The sequence below is a fragment of the Cuculus canorus genome, chromosome 1, assembly GCF_017976375.1.
Source record: "Cuculus canorus isolate bCucCan1 chromosome 1, bCucCan1.pri, whole genome shotgun sequence".
In the NCBI taxonomy this organism is placed as follows: domain Eukaryota; kingdom Metazoa; phylum Chordata; class Aves; order Cuculiformes; family Cuculidae; genus Cuculus; species Cuculus canorus.
Window position 1 is genome coordinate 130,935,650 of NC_071401.1, and position 20,023 is coordinate 130,955,672.

The 20,023-nt window shown below is 37.7% G+C and overlaps 1 protein-coding gene across 1 annotated transcript in view; it reads left to right on the top strand.

The window, feature by feature from the left end:
- Nucleotides 1-20,023, top strand: part of ANO2 (anoctamin 2) — a 184,715-nt gene that overhangs the window by 125,763 nt on the left and 38,929 nt on the right. Inside the window, exons 15-16 of the mRNA XM_054056456.1 lie at nucleotides 12,650-12,724; nucleotides 18,245-18,446. Of these exons, the coding sequence (XP_053912431.1) occupies nucleotides 12,650-12,724; nucleotides 18,245-18,446 (277 nt within the window). The remainder of the gene's footprint in view (nucleotides 1-12,649; nucleotides 12,725-18,244; nucleotides 18,447-20,023) is intronic.

A 20,023-nucleotide genomic window follows, 5' to 3' on the forward strand; every position in this document is an offset into this window, starting at 1 on the left:
TTATAATATGATGTCTAAAGGCAAGAATCCATATCATTGTAAATGCTTTGTGGTTTTGGGGATGTAATTGGGACAGTGTCAGAAAGGAATGGATATAGATAAGCATTTTTTATGTGGCAGTGTTAAGTTCTTCTATGCTCTGCAGTAGGAGCTCCGAGTCCTCTGCACAGGCCAGTGCTGTGGATACTGATGCCTCAGGATGCAAAAGACATTTTGGTAGTTTAAAAACATAGATGATACTCAGCAAGAAAATGCTGTATGAGAAGCCTGAAAGGACCTCTGCCTCTCTTGTAGCCTTACTTCTTATTGGAAGGTGTGTATTTCTTCTAAATATTTCTGTCCCTATTCCCACAGCTTAGCTATTCAGCCTAGTTTATGGATAATCTTAGGAACAGGATCTTGTCCACTTTCTGTGACAACACCAGAACTTAAGAAAATCTTCAGCTTGGTATCAGGACTTTGAGCAAGTTTCTGAGGGCAAAGAGAGCACCCCAAATCACCCTATTAAACTCATGACCTCTTTCCAGAGGTCCTCTCACTGGTTTCATATCCAATCAGCTTAGGGATTCCTTCTCTAGTTCTAGGAATAGCACAGGTAGGGTCAGCTCAGGTGTGTCCTCGCCCATGGTGTTTTGGTACCCGTACAACTCTTGCTCTTTGCCATGTGTAAACAACTGCCATAAAAACAACCTTGTCCCTTGTTATGTGTGAACAACAGATTTTTTCTTAAATGCCATTCTGTAGAGGACTGATTTTTCTCATGCCACTCACTTAGTTCGCTCTATTGAGTTCAAATATGCTGAATTTAATCCTATGCAGATTGTGCATGCTTTAAGACTCATACCTTTTCACCACATGTGGGAATGACCCAACTGTAAATTACCACCATTCAGGCAGTAATACATTGCTTCTAATAATTATTTTAATAAAACTTTTTCTTTGTTGAGCATTACAACATTTTCCAATTATTTTTCTAGTTATACCAGCCTTAATTTGACCTACTTGAATGTCATTCTATTTCATGCTTATGTTTCTGAATTCTCAACAGCCCAGTATTTAAGTCTTTGTCCTCTTCACTATTCACAACATCTCCTAATTTAGTATCATCTGCAAATTCAATTGACATGACTTTTAAGTCATTACTATGTTAACTATAGGACAAACACTATACTATCTGTGACTAAATAATACATCAGTTTCATGTATAGATTGCCAGTATTCTCAACTCTTCCATTTTTTTCTGGTATGAGAAATCTATTTTGTTGATATACCTACTCTATTTTTATTAACAATATGAAAGAATCATACAAACATTTTTGAGAGAATTAATAGTGAAACGTTGTTTCCCACTTTTTCCTATTTTCCCATCTTGTTTTATAGTAAATCAAACTGAGGCATTTCAAGTCAGTAGATCTACATTTTAGTGCCAACTATTGACACAACCATTTCTTAAAGAAGAAAAAGAAACGGCGAATGATCTGGGATGCTGGTGGGAAGGAGATCCCTAGAGACCTCTGTGTTTTCTATACAGTTTTAGCACATATGTACAACTTGAATAAATATTACCTAATTCAGCCTAGTGCATGTGTAGTTATTATTTCCCTGTTGGGAAATCAGAAAGGACTTGGCATAGGAGTGCTAGGATATTTAGCTTTCCATTTTATGTTTAGATCCAGGAGATTTTCTAGAAAATTTGTGTGAAGTTTGTGGTGGCTTTATGGAAAGAAGTTAAGATGTGCTTGTCAGTCAATTTTGGTCTGATATCTCTATCCCCTTGTTTATAAAAAAACACCAGAAAAATCAAGTGAGCAGGCACTGTGATTTGATGGTTTGAAACTCCGGCTTTGGGAAAACTGGAAAGCAGTGCATTTCATGACATGTGAGTGCTAATTTTATAATGTCAAAAATGTATAGCATTTACAAAAATAAATTTATTATTGAATTTACATTTTGGAAAAATTAAAATTGATACTAACACTGATGGTTCTAATTCCCTGAAATCAGAGCTCTCAAAAACCCTAAAGATAATAATAAGAGTACTATAAAGTATGCCTGTTCTTACTCTCCCAAATCCATTAATGTCTGATTTCTGTCTCTCCCTTCCAGTGTTTCATTGACAGCTATCTCCTACTATTCTGTGTATATTTGTGAGTGTAGATATGAGTGTATTCATTACAGATATCAACTCAATATAGAGTAGATTCTCCATAATCAGCCAATGAAATATTATTCCTAGACATCGGCTCAGACGAAGAGGTAGGTTGGAGTCTTTGACTCTTCCCTCTGGAAGCATTTCTTTCATGCCTTTTTCTACTCTGATTGAAGAGGAAGCCAGTAACAATTACTCCTGCCATACTGAAGTGAGGCTTTGTGAGTACCTGCTCCCCTCATGAAGCTTCTGTTTCTGTAACATATTGTCTTTGTTCCCACCTCAATCCTTGATCATTTTTTGTACTCATGGTATGGGGATGCATTGGTTAAAGAGATGATGTGGAAATGGTAACATCCATAAATTCCACCATATGGCTTTAAACAGTTAGGTAGAATGGTTCAGTGAGAGAAAGTGCATGGGCAGGACTCTTGTACGTCTGAAATATGTCCTTTTCGGATCAGACACGGAGAGAGCTGAAGGCTGCTTTTCTCTTGCACCCCTCCTTATCTCTCCCTTCATTAGTTGACTGTTTACCCAGAACTCTTCTCTGCATGTTGTCTCTATATTGATGGCAAAAGTTTGCTTTTGTGGATTTGCTTTTGTAGACAGTGTTCTGCAAACTAGTGTCAATTTTTATAGCAGATTCAAATACAAACTTAATTAATATTTTGCAACTGGTAGTAAATGCTCTGCAGTCAGCAAAGCCCACATCCCATTTTAATTTTTTCACCGCTTCTCAAATTTTTCATTACCAACTTAAAAATGTTACTAGAATTTACACCACTTCACTCTGCTGTTGGTGTGATCATTCACAGTTTGTGTAAGCTAAATTTGAAATTGCCACCAAAAGAAACCGATAATGTGTTGCATGCTTTTTTCTCCCTCTTTGTGCGGGAATAAGTGACCTCACATGGTATAAGACAATGGAAAATCTGGTTTTAAGTGTGTAGTGCAAAGCCTTGCTGTGAGATTCTGCTTCACTGAGGTCACTGGGAATTCTGCGATTGATTTCACAGGAGCAAGGATTTCAGCCTAGATTCTTCAAGCTAAAACACTGGTCCAGAACTGGGCCAGAAAGCTTCAAGGAAAGATACAAGGACATCTTTCCTTGGAGTCAGCACAAAATGTGTCTCATCCAGAACCGAAACCATATGCTCCATTCATTTTTTTAATTGTGTTCACTTCATATTAAGGGAACTAATGCATGCAGTTTAGAAAAGTAACAAGACTATTAAATGCTGCTAAGAGACTCACACATAAAGAATTGTAATTTGAGCTTTCCAAACTGCAAAACTGCCAACTGTCTTAGTTTCACTGAGCCCAAGTTGCTTATATGGAAGTGTATATTGGTGACTGAATGATTGATTTTACAGATAAATTTCAAGTAAGCTGTTATCGGTCTGAAGCAAACAAACTTGAATTTACAAAACATAACATAATTTTGGACTTTTTGATATTCTAGGGAGATATACTGCGAGTACTTGTGTGTCTGATAACTGACATCTTTTAAAAGGATTTACATAAAGACAGTCCTATACTTAAAGTAATTTACAAAGAGAATCTTTTAAAATCACTGTCAGTATTAAAATGATTCTGAATTATGGGCACTAGTAAAAGGACTTTTTTTTTCCTGAAAAATTATAGTGCATAAATTGTTTCAAATTGTGCGGTGTCTATTATTACTTTAACTTCTCCATCAGATGTTCACAGTTTATAAGAGAACGTGTGAAACCAGATTGACTATTACAGCAAGGGTCATTGGATTTCAGGGCACAAAGTGTTGGAAAATCCAGTTAACTCCAGGACAGTGTAAGGTAGTGAGTATTTCTCATAATTTATTTTTTCCTAAGGCCACTTTTTGAAACTTACTTTGTTCTCCCTTTGTTTAACCTACCTAGTAGGTCCATCTCTAGTCAATGTCAGAGCATATTAAATTGATCTAATCATGTAAATTAAAGTAGGCATGTCTGGCTCAGGATCTGTGTTCTTAGGCATGATTATTTTTATATAAGCATATTTTAAAGCTAAGTGTGGTATTTCATATTTTATTACCTCTTTGAGAAAGTTCAGGAGTTACACAAAAAAAAAGAAAGTTGAGTAGGTGACAGGATATCCCTTCATACCATTAACTTAATTTATGGCATTCCACTACCATCTTCGCTACCATGACAGACCTGTGTACCACTACCAGTCGGTTGCTTTGGAAATCCCACCAGATGCCTAAGTGTATGTGTACATCTGGCCCTTTGCCTTCTCAGGATCAGACTCATTATGATTTATTAATCATCTACAAAGAGCATGGATAAACAATGAATATTTATGACTACAGATGTAACTGTATTGTTTGTGTAAATTATAGTGTTTTTCTGGTAATGTTCTGAATGACTTCAAGTTTACATAAATAATTCATTCTTGTAAAGCCATATGTTAAACTGTCATTGTGAAAAAAAGAAGTGCTGCCAGTTTTTACTTGAACCATATGTAAATAGCAAGAAGTTGATTTTAAACAGTGATATAAAGACTAAGCAACCTAATGCCATTTACACAATAATGACTGCAATATGCCACAATGTGCTAGATGCATTAAGATGAATATCAAAGTCAAAATAAATTTTAAATACAGCAGAAAAAGGAACCATTTTTATTTTGAATAAACTAAATTGCATTACATTATCCAAGTCCAATTTTACAAATTTAAATTGCAATGATAGCAGTCCTCTAGCCTTTTCATCATTATTTCTAAGTGAATGAAGTGACCTGAAATACTTCCCTGACTCTATTGCAAGCAGCATTAATTTTTTTACCTTTGAAATGAAGGTAGAATTTTCAGTAACAATATCATATGTATATGTGATTTTGAGATCTTCTCACCCTGCCTGTCTACATACTTTATAGCTAAAAATTATCTCCTGATATAGTCTAGCTACCTGCTGTTGCTGCAGAAAGAAAATCAGTAAGAAATCTAGTTGGCATGTTGTGGTTTACCCTTATTCTAATAGTACTGGCATGGCTGGGCAAATGGCCGCATTCACCATATCTTGAACAACTTTGATACTAGATTTAATCTATGAACTGTAACTCAAATCTCAGTTATATTTAATAATCAGAGTTAGTTTTTATCAAGATATTCATTGCATGCATGTGATATACACACATATATTTGTGTGTGCAAGTGTATATGTGTTAAGTGGTGTGTATATACATACACACATATACATATATATATATACACACATAGTATGAGAAAATTCAGAATATAGTGTTAAGACTAATAGGTACTAGAAAGTAGTGGGATTTGTGGATCCTCTCCTCCATTCTGCCTCTGTTGACAGAGAAGAGGCTGGTGTCGTCTTTTTCACCAAGTTTCCTTGTGCTCCACGACTGGCAGTAAGACCCTCCTCTAACACAGTAACCGTTACGTGATATGTCTGATCCCGTGGAAGGGATGTGCATGTGTGCATCTTGAGGCACATGGTCTACTCACACATGCTTTCATAAGCCATGTTACATGAAAGGCCAAGTCAGTGGCCCATGTCAGGTCTGTAGCCCATGGGAGATTTGTTTCCAGACGCATTGCAGGGGAAGAAACGCAGCTGTGGGCTTAACTGATTGTTCCTGTTGTGACTGACTTGTCTAAGCTAGCAGAAAAACCAAGAGATGGTCTGATCACAGTTTGTAAAACCTACAGCCAAAACAAAAAATCTGCCAGCAGATGCTCATAACTGACAAAGCTGCAGCTAAATGCCAAGACTGGAAGATGCAGATAGACAAATTCAGCCAGGAAATAGCCCATACATTTTGAACAGCTACGATAATTAGCAATTGGAATGACCTAATAAGGCTTACGACTGACTATCCATCAGAGAAAATCTCAAGTTGCAATTAGAGGTTGCTTTAAAAAGAATGTTAGTTAAAACACATTTATTAGCCTTGTAGCAAAAATCACCTCAAAGAATTTCTGCTGTTACAAAGGAGAACAAGACTGGATGGTTAACAATAAACTTGCTTAGCCTTGAATTCCAATAATTTCAGTGGTTCTAGTACTGAGGTTTGCACACAGTTCTTATTGCTCTCCATTCTGCATTGCTTCCACAAATGATTTAAAGCGTGCCCATTAAGCTCCACTGAAAGCTCTCAGAATGTCTGTGCTATTCTGCATGTTTCAAAGACAGAAAAAAAGGTTTTAATTAAGGGTTTTGCAGTATTTAAGCTGGCTTCAAATGTGTCTTTGCAGTTCATATTCCATGTGCAAGACTGAAACAGAACATTGCTTGCAAAACAGAGCCATCTTGACAGTTAAAATGTCCTTCTGCTTTCTACAGGAGAAAAACTAGAAAATGTTTTTCTCTCCTTTAATGGGTCTCAAAACAAAAGTTCTTTCAGCTTCTGTGGGAAGGTGATGGTAGAACTCCTCGGGACACATTCAGACTGGGATAGACACAGGCATTGGCAGATGCCCAGAGCGGCAGCAATTGTATCTTTCCTTGCAGAAATTTGAGAGTCGATCACCTCTAATATAGACTGGAACAGTCCCATAAACTTATACAAAGACTTTCTTAGCTGTAATTGCCAGTGTGGGCCACTGCAAGGTGGCAGAAATGTTGATGTGCCTTTGTTATGCCTCCTTTTGTATCACTATCTTGGAATTGGCTGTCTTCTAAATATGCCTGTGCTGCAGGCTTTTTCTGGCTGTTAACTTCTTTTAAGCTTAAATAGCTCTGGAGTATCCTCTTATCCTTGCCTTTGTCTCTTCTTTATGGCCAAAGTAAAATTACAGGGACCCTTTCAGAAGAGGCTCATATAATTCCTTGTCTTGAGTCTCTAATACAAATATAATATTTTTGGTGTTATGCAAATGCAGATGAGCTGTATTAGGTACCACAAATCTTATTTCTAGATGCTCATTTGGACAACATGATTTTCACATAAATTAAAGCTTCTATTTTCTACTAAGAAAAGTGCAGTTATAGAAATGACATTTACTTGTTTGATGCTTTCTAGGCATACTTAGAGAAGGACTTTAAGATTTTGTCATCAGAAATATAATTTTGCAGCTTTTTGCTGCTGCTAGCTGTGCAAGACCTTAGGAAGCCAAGAGAGAGGGGTCCTGAATTCTGTTTCTTCCCTGAGCATCTTTTACTAAGTTCCAGTTAATTATTGCAGCTCTATGCAAGTCCAGTAAAGTCATTGGGGTTGCCCAGGTGCAACCACACTGAAGAGCCTGAATTTCAGAACTTGAGTTACAAAGCAGGACACAGAAGAGAAAAAGTATGTTATTTTACTCCCCAAGTGCAGGTTGAGCTGGCATGGCTGATGGTTAGAAACACCTGCTTTGAGGAGGTGTTCTCTTGTGGGAAAATATAAATAAATAACTGAAATACTTGTGATCTGAACAAACCGTCTGTGGTTTAATTCACAGAGAAACACAGAACTGTTTTCATAAAGCCGCTTGATGCTGTCCAAGTGCAGTATATATCCAGGTTTCCATAGCTCAGAGGCCCACCTGAGGATGCAGAACTGCATATGTTGGATCTTTGCCATGTTAGGTAACTCACAGGGAAATCAACGATGCAGCAAAACCTAGACAATGTTTAATTTTATTTCATTTTCTTTTCTGATTTCTTTTTTTTTTTTTTGTAATTTTTTTTCTATTTGCTAATAGGAAAGAGTTGTGTTCTTGCAAGGAATAAATTCAACACCACATAATTCATTAAAACAGGAATGCATCATTATACCCAGAACAATAACTGTTTTTATCTCCAATCCAATTGCAAATACATTGACAGATCTAAAGAAACAGAAATATTTTAAAATTTGTCTTCTATTTTGTCTTGTTCACCACAAACATACAATCCCTATTGTGAGGTTTCCTGTCTGCGTATAAATATGTCCCTGCAATGCAATTCCTCTTGTGGAATATTCCACAGTGTAGCATATCTGCCATTGAGATTGTTCTTCAGATGATCAGATTAATCTTGTTACTTCAATAAATGCATATGCCCCTTGGACCGATCCAGATAGATTCCGTGCCTGCTTGGCTGAGTTTTCATCAACTTTCTGGAAAGCTTTCCTACTCCCATCTAAACTCTAGCCAATGCTCTGTAATGCGTGCTGTTGCTTAGAATGGGGTGTGTGGCATAGCCTGTGACAAAGCTATGAATGAATTCCACTAACTTGGAATAAACCGCATTTGCTGCAGTGTGCAAGTGTAATATTTTGATTGCAGGGGCGTTCTTGGTACCCCACAGTACAGCCTTTTAGCGGCTAGATGGCACTATTGCCAGAGAGTAGAGTCAGGTGCATTTGGAAAGAGAATTTGCAGATTCGGTTTTCTTAGCAAAAGCCATAACAGAAAGTAGTTTTCGGTTAACTATATTGATTTAAAATGCAGAATTTGGTTTGTTTCATGTATGCTGTCTAAGTAACTCAGTACTTACTTTTCATCCAGCTTTTTCTTCCTTCTCATAGTGGCATAGCAACTCAGGGTTGTTATTCAGACTTCCCTTTGGCAAAGTGCTACAGAGAATGGCAAAATCATAGCATTGACACCATGGTTAAAGGAGGTACATGCACGAAACAGAAAGCTGACTAGATGACACACTGATCTTCTTTTCTTTCCTTTATCCACTTATCCTTTTCCACACACCCCCTCTCCTCTCCCTGATTTCCCGCTTTGGGTCATTTATTGCAAGAAAAGACTGGGAAAGCACTGCTGGAGTGTCTGTCACTCCACTGAATTCTGTTCAACCTGCATTGCTTTGTTCAGTTTTCAAAAGTAAATGTGATTTGCCTTATGCCATTGCATCAACATAATAAATGTAGTGGTGACTGCAGAGGTGACTTCTGTGAGGAGAGGCTGGGGACGCTCCAATGCACCCACTGCACATCTGTCCCTCTTGGCAAGATAGTGGCATCTCTAAGAAAACATGTGGGTAAACAAAGAGTAAATAAAATGCTGCCTGTCAGCAAGGAGACAGAAAAATAAAGTGTGACAAACAGACCTACAAGCACCAAGGTGAGAACAAGAGGGAGAGAAGGTGCTCAAGGTTCCTAAGCAGAGATTTCCCTGCACAGTGGAGAACACACAGTGGAGCAGTTTATACTGAAGGACTGCAGCCCATGGAAGGACTCATGCTGGCACAGGAGAACAGTGCAAGAGGGAAGAACCAGCAGAGAGGAGCTCTTTATGGACTGATCCCATAACCTACCATTCCCCATCCTCCTGTGCCACCTGGGTAGGGAAATAGAGAAGTCATAAATGAAAGACTGAACTTGGCCCTGGGAGGAGTTTGGGAAATGGAAAGGAGGTTTTAGTATTGTTTTTATTTTTCATCATCCAAATCTATTTTAAATAGTGATACATTAAACTAATCTTTCCCCAGTCAAGTCCATTTTGTCCGTGACAGCAATTGGTAAGTTATCTTCCTGTCTTTACCTCAGTCCTCAAGCTTTTTTATCTTAATTTCTATCCCCAACATTTTTGGAGGGACAGTGAGAAAGCAGGTGGTTTCCTGGTTCTGGCCAGGAAAAGGCCTAATTTCCTGGATTTGGCAAGGAAAGAGTTAATTTTCACAAGAGGCTGGGAAGGGACACAGCCAGGGCAGCTGGCTCAGTCTGGCCAAAGGGGTATTTAATACAATGATGTCATGCAGGGCGTGGTTTCCAACTCGGTCCCCTCAGCATGGTATATGTTTTGTGGATCGGCTCATGGATGCCAGTTTGGGTGCATGAACTGTCATTGGATCCTGGGCAGTGAGCGATTCGCATTGTGTATCACCCATTATGTATTTTCTTTTACTGTTGTAATGTTTTATTTTCTCAGTCTTTGCTGTTCTGATAAACTATTTTTGTCCCAACCCGTAAGTTGTAGTGTTTATTTTTTTTTTGATTTCCCAACTCATCCCACTGGTGATGAGTTGCTGCCATCCTTCTCTCTTCACTGTCCGAGGCTGAATCAAGGGGCCATATGGCTCTTTTTTTTGCCAGTTTAGGGCTAAGCCACAATGGGTGGACATCTGACAGCCCCCCAGGGTCAACCCACAACAAGAGGGTCTATTTTTGTCTTGTTCAGCAAGGTAATTTTGTTGGAGGCAGTTCATATTTCATTTAATTATTCCCAGTAATAAACGGAAATGTCGAGAATCAATTATGCTTCTAAATCTTTATTCTAGGAACTTATTTTCTTGCACTCACCAGGCACAAAGTGGTATGGAAAAGCAATAATTTATATAAAACAAGTATTCAGGTGCTAAACATAGAGCTTCCAAAACGACTGTTGATACTAGATGCCTCTGTATTCTTAATATGCATGTGGAGACTAAAGAGAACAAACACTAATGACTGCAGTCCTTACACTCTCCTGAAGTTGAGACTCTCAAATGGATTAATCCTGATGTCCTTTAATGACTAAAAGCATTGGCTTAGGCACATCTTACCTTCTGATGTTCCAAATACCTCTTTGTTTTTCATAATGGACAACTGTTTCTTGAGGTATTCCCTGATTTCTAAGGCTTGTGATTTGCTGAGGTGTTATGAGGAATCTTCTAGCAAGTGATTTTTACCTTGACTTAGAAAGCCAGTGGACCATGTCAGAATCCTGCCTGGTATTTCAAAATAGAGTAAATGTCTTACATCACTGGAAACATTGAACGAAAAAAGAAAACCAAACATGAAAAAACTTACTCACTTTGCCACTCAGGATTTGGCAAGCATGATTCATGACATATGAAAGTTTGATCTTGATATTACAATTTCTTACTTTCAAAAGTTCTTACTGCTAGAGAGATTTTTGAAGTGATTTTCTTGGTAATTGTTGCCTCTTCCTGGCCCTTTTGTAAAGATCACAATTTTGTCTTTACACTTTCATACAGTTATAAAAGATTTTCTTCTTTTGTTTTACTATTTTGGCTAACAGGAACTCATCCTGCTCTTTTGCTTTAGTGTTTTTCCCCTAGTGATTTTGTTAGACATGGTGTCCTTCAAGCCTTCTGGGGGGTATAATCACTTAGATCTTCTCTATATGCTGTATAATTGCTGTGTGGTAAAAGCCAAAATGAAATGAAATGCATCTGCTTTCACAGAAATGCTTTTTTTAAGTAGCCTTCTAGCTAAATGAAGGACTCAATTTATACACTGCTTGGAGTATGTATTTACTGCATACATTGGGCCAAATTATTTGTGCTTCTGCTTGGGTTTGCTATAACCCAGTCCTGCCAGTATTCTCCTAAAGGAGACATGCTTACCTTGTCTATTAGAACTGCTGAGCTGAAAAGAGGGGATGCCAAATATTACTGCTTCCTACAGTGTTTGAGGCAACACCATAACGGCAATGGATGCATAGGCAGGATCATGTCTTCAGTCTAATTCCACATCTTGGTAAACACTACAAGAAAACTCATGCTGCGTTTCTGCGCTTGGACTGTATTCCTAGTGCTACTATGGGAAAGCCTTTCACAAATACAGAATACTCCCAGATTTTAATTTTTATCTGACGTCTATTGTGCCTTAGAAATAGTTTATTTGAAACTTTTAACCTAATCTGGTCTAAATGCATTTAAATTCAGAATAACTCTGGGTTAACATCTATGTAAGTGAAGTCCTAGTGCATGATATAGCAACCACGGTTCACAGAAATGCAAAGAGCAGCTGGCTCTGTGTACTTAGTTAATTTGATTATATAGTTTTAGTTTAACTTAAACAAAATAATGACCTTATTATTATTTTAAGAAACCAATTTTGAGAAGAGGGAATCATATTTCTTATATAAAGCCATTTTCAAATATCTTCTTTAGATGTATACATTGCTAGAGATGGAGTTGACTCTGTGTGGAGAGAGTAAAAGCTTACTATGTTTCACTGATCGCAGTTGCTTTGAATTATGCAATGAAGAGATGCTGTTTTCACATGAAGAAAACAAGGTTGGCAGCAGAGATCACAGAGGGAGCTTGCCTTTGTAGTTCCCCTCTTCTACAGACCAAGCAGCAGCAGAAGGATCAGGGTGTCTTTGCTAGAATTATTTTAGTAGTCACATCTGGCCAAGGTAACCATGAGACAAAAAATCTGGGTTCAATGATAATAAATTGTCTTTCATGATTTCTATGTCAAGCACTATTCTTCTGAAGTTTTACAAGAAGCAATTCAAAATAAATGGTTGAATATTGCTTTGCCTAAAAGTAAACAGAGGTGAATTTCAGGGCTTTCTCCTGATATTATGAAATTTAGTAAGAACTAGATACATATTTTCAAATATTGCTATCATAGTTACATATGATGTTTTCTGATTTTGCAGACATTTTCTTCTTAGTCTTATTTAGCCACATCTTTTTTCTCTCAAGTTAGTTTCTGCTTTAAAATATTGGTGTTCTAAGTCTTATAATATTCTTCAAAATTAGAACAGTAGGGAAATTGAGAAAGGTTTTCAATAACAAATCTTACTGTTATATTTGCTGTTGCACAGTTCTAGGATAACTGTTTTTTTATCTTTGTGTTTTATGACAGGATGAAAAGGAGAAGCTGACATGGAATGACCGTATGCCTGGATATGCAGCAAACTTTGGATTGATTTTATTTATGGTAATATAATCTACATTTCTCCATTGATTAGTTGTGAGAGGCTTTTGGAATGAGTATCTTGAATGGAATGCTGAACTAGTGTTCTCAAAGATACTAAAAATCTGAAGAAAATTAGGGTTGTAACCAACAGTTCATGAAATTGCATGTCCTACTAGGAAGAGTCAAAGAGCTCAATGCCTACCTGTAGCATCACTCTGTTTTTTCCAAAGGCTACTTATGACAGGGCTGTTGGCTGGATGACTTCCTGAAATGTCAGCAGATCTTTACCTGATGCTGTCTCTCCCACAGTGTTTCTGCTCCATTCTCCATTATCTAATGAAGGGAAGCCCGCTGTGCATTTGCTTGTTTGCACAGTACTGCATATACTCTCTCCGAATGACATTCAGAAGTGTTGGGCCTACTGATCAGATAGCATACAGGTGAAATAAATCTGTTGTTGAGAAGTATTTGTCCAACATACTTTCAGTGATTGACTATTTTGTAGTTGAGGAAGACCGTGGTATACAATTCTCACTTGAGAACAAGAAAAAGATGTGCAGGTCGGCCAACTCTAAAGTGCCACTGTCCTAGCAAAATTTCCAACCGACTATAAACACATCATCAAAGCTGCTAGACTTTGTAAACAGCAAAAAAAAACCTTAAATTACATTGTCAAGGACCCTATTTTCCCTTTGAATACAGAAATTACTGAATGAAAGAATGCATTCACATGTAAAGCCAGTATAAAATGGCAATGAAGTATGGTGGTTTACACCACAGGAGTGTCTGGCATGCAAAATTCACTTAGGGACTAAATTATTTTAAAATACCTAAGTGCATTTCTAATGTACTAGATTTTGCATATACTGCAACAGATGCCCTGTTAAGGTTTCTTTTTCTGACAATCAAAAACATATTATACTTACACTGAAGTCCAATACATGTCTGCATTTTTGTAAATATATGTGTATATATTTATGAATATCTAGATATTGTATAGTGAGTATATTTTCTGTATATATTAGGTGAGTCATTCCCATATATATATATATATATGTACATACTTAGAATATTTTGAATGAGTTTATTGTGCTGAGGTCATACCAAGCATTTGATTTCTAGACAGAACTTCTAACTGGCACCAGTTAGGACTTTGCTTAAAGCAGAGTATACTGAGTATGACTAAGCATATAGCCCTACTTAGCTTTTGCAAGTCATTCTTTTGCAGACAAGGTTCTTACATGCCCTCTTGACTTTAACCACATGTTTAAATCTCCCCTAAGCATGACCTTTAAGTTCTTTCCTCAGCCGTAGCCTATGTATTACACTCCCTGCTTACTGTAACATCTCAGAGAGATTTTTGTAGAATTCCAAAAATGTAAAATGAGTAAAATATAGAGTTCCAGTTCTTCAATTTCTGTTACTGACTAGTGGAACTATGCTGGCTTTCACCATTTGGATAAGTGACCACAATGATTATTTTTTAGAATATTTTGAGCATTAGTAAGATGCAAGCAGCTACAGGAGACAACTTACAAACCACGCATGAATTCAAGTCAGCTCTTGATGAGGGAGAGACAGGTCTGATTTCCCATGTGGAGATTGCAGTCTACTCAGTCTACTCTCTACTCTTGTAGTGTTTTTTTTTTTTTTTTTTTTTTCTTTTCTTTTTCCTGCTAGGTTAGTTAAACAGAAATTGGAAACACCAGACTAAAGTTTGCTATCAGCCTGTGCAATGGAATTACACTGAGGAAACTAAATTAGTCTCATCTACCTCCATTATTGTTATTCAACCAGATTTTTTTTTTTTTAACTAAGCACTATATACATAAAAGGTGACCATAGGTATTTTCCAGGAAGATGTCTACATTGCCAGAAAATGATGCTGTTATGTTCTGTCCCTCTCTCCTCCAATTTTAAATGCCTCACTTGAAGCTGCTTACAGTTTTCTTACTGTAAAATCTTCTCTCTTTATTTTTCATTCCTGCATTCTTTTTGTGTGCTTCACTTTTTGAATCCTCTTTCTAGGACTGTGTTGTGGTTTTTTGTATTTTCTGCCTTTCCTTCTGACTTTACGAAGCTAGGTATGATGTTTGTTTCTTTGAAAGTAAAGATTGAAAAGTGTTGGTTTTGCTTCTCTTGCCTAATCAGTCTTGGGGTTTTAACCCACCAAATAATTCCAGGGACTACTTTATATATTTATGCATACTTTAAAATCCAGTAATAGCTCTTCTGTTGTTACAAAGCCTCACTTGACTGCAGAAGGGGAAGAAGTTCCAACCTTGATTTCAGCAACTTCTTTTGAAGGAATTTTAGAACAAAAGTTCACGAATCTTATTTTTGCCCAGTAAGACCAATGGGAGCTGGAGGTCTAGGCTCAGCTGGCCATATGCAAGTACGGGATGAAAATGTTGGTAGATACTGGAAGAGAACACGATGGCATGGAATCATGCCATTACTGGGAGCCTTTCCTTGTTTTCATGGCTCAGTCAGAGGAAGAAAGAAAACCAATTAGTGTTATGGTGGAAGAGTTCAGCTTGCTCCTTCTTTTGGACCTTATTACCCTATTCTTAATCATATGGCATAATACTTGTCTCTAGAATAGCCCCACTGGGGAACCAAAGAACTGTTTGGACATTAAATTGTTATCCTGCTTGGATGAAGGTATCAGTCTAGCCCGTGGGGTTTTATAGCTTCCTTCTCAGATCTAGTATGCTTTCCTGTTTGTCTTCATTCATACCAGGCTCAGTAGGTGACCTTTTCCGCAGCCAATTTTCACATCTGTTTCTAAGCAATTCAGTCCTTAACAGACCAGTTTAGATATTCAGTGAAGAAACTGTCTGCCACGGTAGGGGACAGAACTGGCCAGAGGAAGCATTGTCAGTAATGACTAAATCCAAAGTAGGCACCTGGATGAAAGGTGACCATCTAATCCGTAATTTGGGCAGACGTGGTATTTTCAGGAATACGATAGATGCTGTGAAGATACAGGAACCACTCCCTCTCAGTGACCTTACGGAGAGCGCGAGCTATGCTCTCAGTTACTGGGCAGTCCTACAAGCTCTCCTCATTTTTTTCTTTTTGCTGGATGCACAGATAATGAAGACTCCTAAAGGAGTGTTTTTCCATCTGTGTCTAAGCAGATGTTTAGAAATAGCTGGGCAACCGAGGATTTTCCACAGCCCTGGTGCTTTTGCAAAACCAATTATCTTTGTTCTTTAAAAAAAAAAACAAACATATTTTTGTGGTAACTTTTGTATATCTTGCCAGGGCACTCCATTAATTGAAAAGGCCACATTAGTGCAAGTCTCTGATATTTTCTCATTCTGCAGTAATCTTCCTTATTGTCTATGGATACCTTAAATCCTTTGGTCAGGTTAAGTTTGCTATTCAACTTCCATAGTCTTTGAGATCACTGAATCCAATTGTACCCATGCACTTCTAAACCATATCCTTGAGCACATCGTCTACCCATCTTTTAAATACCACCAGTGATGGTGACTCCACCACTTCCCTAGGCAGCTTGTTCCAGTGTCTGATAATCTTTCCAGTGAAGAAATTTTTCGTGATGTGTAATCTGAACCTCCACTGGTGCAGCTTGAGGTCATTTCCTCTTGTCTTATCACTTGTTATTTGGGAGAAGAGACCAACACCCACCTAGCTACAACCTCCTTTCAGGCAGCTGTAGACAGTGATAAGATCTCTCCTCAGCCTCCTTTTCTCCAGGCTAAACAACCCCGGTTCCCTCAGCCACTCCTCAAAAGACTTCTTCTCCAGCCCCTTCACCAGCTTCCTTGCCCTTCTCTGGAAACACTCCAGAGCATTCTTGTAGTGAAGGACCCAAAACCGAACACAGTATTCAAGATGTGGCCTCACTAGTACAGGGGAAAGACAACTTCTCTGGTCCTGGTGGCCATGTCATTTCTGATACAGGTCAGGATGTCATTGGACTTCTTGCTCACCTGGGCACACTGTTGGCCTGTAATCAGCTGGCTGTCAACCAACACCCCCAGGTCCTTCTCCTCCAGGCAGCTTTCCAGCCACTCTTCCCCAAGCCTGTAGGGCTGCACGGGGTTGTTTTGTCCCAAAGGCAGGAACCAGCACTTGGGCTTGTTGAACCTCATACCATTACCAATTTGTTACCGCATACTGATTTCAATGAACAATATTAGTATGAAGCAAATATCTGATAATTTGCCTACATTTAATTTAAAACTAATGAAACATTTCTTTAAAAAGTCAAAATTACATGTTTTACTAGATCTAACTTGGGATTACCCTTTTCTCAAAAAACATTTGTGAATTTCATCTGATATATGCAGAAGTTTCTTCAAATCATTATTATTTAGTATGTTTACTAGTTCCCTATTAAAACCAAATGGGCCTAGTTTTCATCTTCAACTTTCAGTGTAGCTCTGATTCTTATTCTGGTTCTTTTGCAACAGTATTTTTTCATGAGACATCCTTCCTTTCTATACAGGAATTCAACAAAATATTGCTGGGTCATTAAAATGAACTGTTACATTTCCCTAAACCTGTATTTTAAATCTAGGCCCCTAGGCCTATTAAAATAATTGCAATAGACTAATCTTTCACATTTAAGTAGTCTCTTTCATCTGAGGATCTCAAGATTTTTTACTTAAAATAATTAATGTACATGAATTCTTGCCAAAGGCGAAAATCAGAGGCGAAAATGTATACCCTCCCCCTTTCTTGGTATGGCTAGGAGAATTTGCTATTTTTTTATTGATTTTTTTATTGGTTTTATTGTTTGGGGTTTGTTTTTGGGTTTGGGTTTTTTTTGCGGTTTTTTTGTGTTTTTTTTTTTTTTTTTAATCCAAATACCACAGCCCTGTGACATTCAAATTCTTCTTGTGAGAATTTGACCTTAAGCAGCAAGGCTGACTTTCCCCATCTCATGGGTCAAAGCCAGACCACGAAGAATGCCAGGATACCAACTGATTTCTGGGACAGAAATGTAAAGTGAAGTCCTAGTAACCCTGTTTGTGTCAGTCTTAAAAAAAAGATAAGAAGGGAAATATTTTTTTCATTTTTTTTTAAATTTATGACAAAATTTAAATCACAACTGAGGAGTAAGATGCCACTTCTGCTGTGCAAACATGAAGCTGTTTCAGCCAGTAAAGCCTATTTATTTGTCTGCACATATATGTCAGCCCTTCAGTCCAAGCCATCTGATCCTATTGCCAGACAAAGGACTTTGTTTAATACCTGCATTTGAAGCTGAACTATCTGAGTTTTAACACTACTGCATGAATAATGTGTGGAACTTTAATCAGAGTGGACATGTACCTCTTTGGGAATTGTGCCAGTTCAGAGATATATGTTCATTTCTACATTATGTCTGTCTCAGACAGCTTTCAGTTCTCTAACATTTTAATTTGACTATCCTGTATTGTTTTCTTTTTCTAAGAAATAACTGCACAATACCAGTTCATGGAACAAACCCGATGTATCAGTCAAAGCTTCTGTTTAAATGCTACTATCAATCTTAAACTAATCTATCTGTACATTTCTTTGCAGATTATGCTGACGTTTTCAGCAGTGTTTGGTGTGATTATATACAGAATTACCACAGCAGCAGCTTTATCCTTCAGCACAAACGAGACAACCAGGTCAAATGTTCGAGTGACTGTGACCGCAACTGCTGTCATCATTAACCTTGTTGTGATACTTATACTTGATGAAATTTATGGAGCTGTTGCCAAATGGCTGACAGAAATTGGTAAAACTATCTCGCCACATTCCTCATTAGTACATTACATGTATTGACATGAGAGTATGCAAGGAAGTTCTAATAGGAATATTTCCCACTCAAGTGTGCCAGTGAAAATATTCAGGCCTATGGGGTAAGATGCTCAGGCATGCCTTTGTGAACTTGAGGTCTAAGTCACAACATGCAATGCATCACTAATAGGACTAATCAGCTTGGCTGTAATGCCATGTTAACACAGCTGTGCTATTTTGAGGATCTCAGCTGGTACTTCTGCATTGTACTGGCTCTGTACCAAGATCCACTTCTCTAGAGATGGTTGAGAAGTTTTGACCTGGTATGTATTTTGATATATTACTTTACTTCTAGGAGATTGGTTGACTGAAAGTCATTGGGTTGTTTCAAAGATGTTGCTAGCTCTGGCAAAGCGACACTGTCATATGCTTACCATGTTATTTTGCTGATATGATTTGAACCAAGTGTGTCCCACCCAAAAGATATTGTTGCCATTATAGGGCCATGTCTGGGCTGCACTTTTTTTGTAATAATATCTCTTTCGGTTAGAAATTGGGTTTTGTTTATTACAGACATTAGGCCAAAGATGTTTACTAATAGGAGTACAGGCTCGGGTTTTGTTTTTTTATATAAATTAAGCCAAAGATGTTTGCTGAACAGGACCTAGCATGAGAGTCTTATAATTGTCATGAAGTACTGTTTCCTACATTTTTATACATCACTTCTAATTCTAGATGCTTCGAAGTCTGGGAATATAGAGTCAATTATTCAAAGCATTGGAAATCAATTAGCAACCACATATGCCTTTAACTGTAGCAAGTGCTCTTTTTGGGCATCTCAGTTTAAGCATCCAATTAGAAACTTTTTGATAATTGGAGACTGACTCAGTCATTCAAAACTGCAGATTCCCACCCTGTGAAACCTATGGTGATGTGAAGCTGGCTTCAACTAGTAGACTTCAGATTAAAACAGTTGGAACTTTTAAGACTTGTGCTTCTTATTCTCACTTTCTCAAGAGACTTTCAAAGTCACAAGTGAAAACATTTGTTTTAGTCTGTTTTCTGAAGAAGGCCATAAACTAAAGTTTTATAGTTGTCATAATAAAGTTAAAATCCTGAGATTTTCGAATATGGTCCTGTGGTTTTACCAGTGAGGATAGCCTGATAGTTTAGATTAAGTTCATAAAGTATTTGAAAGAAATGAAGGCAAGGCAATTAATTTTCACAAAATTCAACCATATGGGGTTAATTTGTTTGTTTCCATTTGGAATCAGCTTTAGATAGAATGTAGCAGGGTTCCACAAATGAACTCTATAGGATAAGGTATAAGGCAGAAGGAAGACCAGGCTTACTGTCCAGGCCAAAATCATAACCAGATTTTCAGCTTTCATATAGTTGACCAGCTGTTAACTGTGTGTGACCTGATCAATCCCACCCACTGTACCTTTCAGGTAAGAAAGAGCAGAGTTGTCAACACATGACAGTGCTGTGTGGAAAGAGTAGGAAGAGATGAAGGTGAGGCTTCTCCTCTCTGGTGGTGTCTAGACAAAAGTTGGGAAGTGCAAGCAGCTGGCA